At 44.5% G+C, this 5,081-nt stretch overlaps 1 protein-coding gene across 1 annotated transcript in view; it reads right to left on the bottom strand.

The window, feature by feature from the left end:
• Positions 1-4,822, bottom strand: part of LOC105001409 (patched domain-containing protein 1-like) — a 14,976-nt gene extending 10,154 nt beyond the window's left edge. Inside the window, 3 exon segments of the mRNA XM_010857664.1 lie at positions 2,607-2,842; positions 3,522-3,569; positions 4,648-4,822. Coding sequence (XP_010855966.1) covers positions 2,607-2,842; positions 3,522-3,569; positions 4,648-4,822 — 459 coding nt within the window.
• Positions 4,823-5,081: the final 259 nt, after the last annotated feature.

Below are 5,081 nucleotides of genomic sequence, written 5' to 3'. Positions count from 1 at the left end.
TATTGTTCAATTAAGTTCTTGGTGAACACAAAAAAATGTCTTTTATTTTTATTTAAAACCAAAGGAACTTTTTGGCCAACCCAATATAGTCAATGAAATGTATAGGTGACAGATTTTTGCTTACATCTGTACTGAGAGACTAAAGAGTAAACAGGGTTAATAGTACATCAGTACAAATATCTTAAGAGAAGACCTGGATGGTACATGTTTATAAGTTAGCACTCCCTAATTCCAGATAAGCTCCCAGCCTAAAACCACTCAACCTTTTCCATGTTAGCTCCCAGTTAGATTACCATGAGCATCCGACTAGGCTCTATGGCGGGGGGGCAAAAGAAGGAACCTAAAAGGTGTTAATTGCCTGCAAAGGGTTGGGCTTTGTAAGAGGTCACTGTTATACTGCATTTACAGGTGAGGAAACTGAGCCTCAAGGAACTTATGTAACTTGCTCACAGTCACACATTTAGTAAGGCTTCCTAGGTGGTTTAGTGGTAAAGAATCCGCCTGCCAATGCAGGAGACACAGGATCGGGAAGATCCTCTGGTGAAGGGAATGGCAACCCACTCCAGTATTGTTGCCTGGAAAATGCCATGGACAGAGGACCCATGGATTGGCAGGCTATAGTCCAGGAGTCACAAAGAGTTGGACATGATTGAGCACACATGCACACATTTAGTAAGAGGATCAGCCCAGATTGAAATCCTGGGCTCAGAAGATTGTCCCCTCATGGGAGTTCTTTTGACAGTGTCAAGACTTTGCCCCTCATATCTCTGCTTTGACCATTTGAATATTGATAAACCTGTTTGGTGGTATTAGGCCTAAGCACAGTCAAGCCACAGGATGACATGGTTAGCAGCAGCTATGAATTAAAAGTGGTGATGATGTAACAAAGTCAAGGGGTCAAACATGACTGAGCACCAGGATCCCAATGTTTACTGACCAGTGAGGCCCAGCGAATGCCAGGTATCTGTGACAGAGACCTCAGAGGGAAGCCACATTCTTGGTCCCAGTTACAGGCACATTGCCCCGAGCTGGAGATGAGCACCACAGGTGTATGATGAAACAAGCATCTCATCAGTCCAGATAGCATCCTTTGCATCCTGTATGTTTTCTGTGTGACCCCACCCCTACCCCATACACACACACACACACAGGAAAAAGAAAAAAAAAAAGTATTACAGGACATATTTGTGGAAAGAGCTGGCAATTTGGGGATTTATTGCAAAACATCAGGTTGCAGCTGGGGGTTCCTACAGGATTTGGGTATCATCCCTCCCCAAAGGCAGTTTAACATCAGAATATAAATGCTCCGTGAGGGCAGGGACTCTGTTTCTCTCCATCCTGTCTCCCTGGCACATAGAGGAAGCCAAGCAAAGCCATGCCACCTGAGCCTTCAATGTTTGTTCCTTCTTGATGATTTATATTTTCTCTGGTGACATTGAATGATACTTCATTTGTACCCAAAGGCTACTGTGCTACATGCATATCATTTCCATCTTAAATAAACAGATGACATTGAATTTAATCCTGTCACTTACACACTGCAGACAAATGGCTGACCTCATTAGACAAATGGATATGGTTAGACTATAATCTACAAAATACAAACGCAGAGAAACAATTTAGGTAGGAGAGATTGGGTTCTGAAATAATTATGTGTTATGCTTAAATTATAGAGTAGTTTGAAGTTTTTCTAGTGTTTTTGTTTGTTGGATTTCTTTTTTTGGAGAGGGAAAAGTTTTTTTAAAACACAGAAAAGTTTAGAGACTAATATAAAAAACTCCCATGTACCTATATCTAGTGTCATGTCTGTTCGAAGATTCTGCCTGCTGTTAATGCTGTCCATGGGTAGGGTGACCATATAATTTATCATGCAAACTGGAACACTTTTGAGAGTGCAAGACAGGGGCAGTAATTTCATAGCAACACCAGGCACAGAGTGGGATCATCGTAAGCAAAGCAGAATGTTCTCCCTACTTGTGCAGTCTCAGAGGATGTGAGCATTGATGTTACCTCATCTATTTATGCCTCACAGTGGCTGTAAAACGGCAGTCCTTTGGTTTTTTGTTTTGGCTCTGTTGGGTCTTCATTGTGGTGCATGAGCCCTTCATTGAAGCACGTAGGCTTCTCATTGCAGTGGCTTCTCTTGTTGCAGAGCACAGGCTCTAGAGTGCGTGGGTTCAGGAGGTGTAGCATGCAGGTAGAGTTGCCCTGCAGCATGTGGGATTTTAGTTCCCTGATAAGGGATCGAACCCATTTTCCCTGCATTGGAAAGCAGATTCTTAACCACTGGACCTCAAGGGAAGTACTGAGATGGCAGTCCTTTGGTTTGCAGACCCATCACTGCTGATGGAACCTGGACTGTTGCATGTGATGCCATCCTGTCATCAGACAGGCCTCTGGGAATCTGGAGAAACTCCTTCTGTCTCTTAACTACTTCCAATCACACCTCCCTTCCCAGCGTTGCAACTTCCTTCCATGCACATCAAGGCTCTGATGTTTTACAAGATTCAGCTCTCATGTAGCCCAGCTCTTTTCACTACTGCAGAGGCAGAGTGCATCCACAGCACCCTTAGAACATTCCATCCACCTGCCCTGAGCACACTGACCTTGCTGGAATCCACAGAGCGCTTCCCCTTGGTTGTCTCAGTGACATGTGGCTTCATCCAGCCAGGAGCAGAGGTTGCTTTTACATCCAAAGGTGTCACTCTGGGTGATTCTATCTTGATGTAATATGCCAACAGTGGCTCACAGACTTGGCTGATAAAGTTTCTTAAAGGCTCCCAGATGTGAAGTCTGTGATGACTCTCAGGCAGGTGGCAGGTGGGAGGCCAGAGAATTTTTGCTTTTTGGGAGTTAGAGGTCACAGAGAGAAAGTCTTAGGCATTTGATCACCAATTAGAGCAGTGGGCCATCTACTCAACAGGTACTAAGTCTCCACACTATGCTGGACATTAATATAAGCCCTGGGGAGGTAAAGAATATTATGATGTAGTTTTACCCTCAATAAACTTAGAGTCTAGTGGAAGGACTTTATAGATAGATTCTCAGAATTGGTTAGGAGAATGAAGTGTTAAAATTCTGTGATAGGAGTAGCCAAAGGATGTAACAGGGGTACAGGGAGTCTAACATGTTGGGGTGTGTGTATTTGTTTGTGTGTAGCCATGGTGGGGGGGGTGGTCAATGAAATACAAATATGGAGAGGAGATGGGCCAGATGATGAAGGATCTTCCCATTCAACCATTTAATGCATATGTTTTAGTCACTGTTAGTAAATCTTACATCAAGCTATGTGAACAAGATAGATATGGCTTCATCCATGCCTGCCAATGCAGGAGACACAAGAGACATGGGTTCAATCCCTGGGTTGGGAAGATACCTTGGAGAAAGAAATGGCAACCTACTCCAGTATTCTTGCCTGGAGAATCCCCATGGACAGAGGAGCTTGGTGAGCTACAGTCCATGGGGTTAAAAAGAGTCAGACACGACTGAGTGACTAAATAACAACAACAACCTACACGAACCTTGCTGACACCAGATAGATATGGCTTTCCCCTCATAGAACATCCGCCCTATGGGAGATACAGACAAGCAGTGAGGCAATAACAAAATCTGCATGGAGTTCTAGGATGTGGGAAATACTGGATATTAAGGGAAGGGCACCTCTCCCAGGTGGCTCAGTGGTAAAGAACCTGCCATGATCTTCTGGATCACATGCCCTTTGAATCTCCTTCCCCTTTGTCTCACTACCCTGCATCCCTTCTGGTTGCCCTGTAACTCCCAAATAAACTACCTTTACTTGATTACTTGATTTCCAATACTTTGACCACCTAATGTGAAGATCTGACTCACTGGAAAAGACTCTGATTCTGGGAAAGATTGAAGGCAGGAGGAGAAGGGGATGAAAGAGGATGAGATGGTTGGATGGCATCACTGACTCGATGGCCATGAGTCTGAGTGAACTCTGGGAGTTGGTGATGGACAGGGAGGCCTGGCATGCTGCGATTCATGGGGTCGCAAAGAGTCGGACACGACTGAGCGACTGAACTGAACTGAATATCCTCAAAACACTGCACCATTCTAAAACCACCCAATCCCCAGTTTCTTGTGTATTCAAGAATTGGTTATGTCAGAACTCAACCCTTAGGGAGTAAATTACGATCTTTTGAGCTTATTTTCATATTGTCTTTTGATGGTGGAAACATTTCTTTGATGTTGGCAACTTGCATGCAGTAGGTATGCAGCAAACATTTCTCAAGGGGCTCTGCTGTGTTCATAAATGTTAATGTCTGGATGCTGCCAACAGCACTTCTCCCTTGTCTGGGGCATAGTCCAGTCTTTTCATTAAGGTTGAGTCCAAGGTATATTGATGACAAGAATGCCCCATAACTCCTCAAGAAAGGACAAGGCCTGCATCCTGCCAGGAATGGAGAGCTATGAGATGACATGCTCTCTCATCTTTCTTCTTGCTGATGATAAAGGAAGCAGGCATTTCTTTATTTGAAAAAAAGAACCACTCAGAGACACAGTTAACAGCCTCTTTGCATCCTTCTAGAACATCTTAGCAGGTAAGGTCTTGGGCTTCAGTGTTCTCTGTTGACAGCAAGTGCTGGAATATTGCCCAAGTTGGATGAGAGTCCCTATCTTTACATTTCTGGATTTCTGCTCTCACGGAGGTAGGTGTGTGGGAGAGACAGCTGATGTGTTCACTGGATTCCTTCCCAGGCAGTGATGTGCCTGGGGAGGATGTGCTGGTGGAGGCAAATTCTTCATGCATCGGCAACGCTGCCAGGACAGGTGTTGAAAGCCTCCATGATGGCGGCATGTTGGATGTCAGTAAAACTGAGCTGATTGGTCTGCCAAGATTCAGACAGCTTTCCTTCATGTCGGTCCTCACCACTGGGGAACACTCCGCACTGCTGGGAGGGTGGTCACGTCTGCCTTAATTAACAGGGTCACTGAATAAAATGTGTATGTGTGTTCACTGTTCATTATTGAGGCATAACCTGTATACAGGGATGGGCACAAACCCTAAGTGGACAGCTCAATGAATTTTATATGTGCCTACCTATATAAACATTGCT

This window comes from Bison bison, unplaced genomic scaffold (genome assembly GCF_000754665.1).
Source record: "Bison bison bison isolate TAMUID 2011002044 unplaced genomic scaffold, Bison_UMD1.0 scf7180017854929, whole genome shotgun sequence".
Taxonomy (NCBI): domain Eukaryota; kingdom Metazoa; phylum Chordata; class Mammalia; order Artiodactyla; family Bovidae; genus Bison; species Bison bison.
The sequence above is the reverse complement of the archived record's forward strand: the minus strand, read 5'-3'. Positions and strand labels throughout refer to the sequence as shown.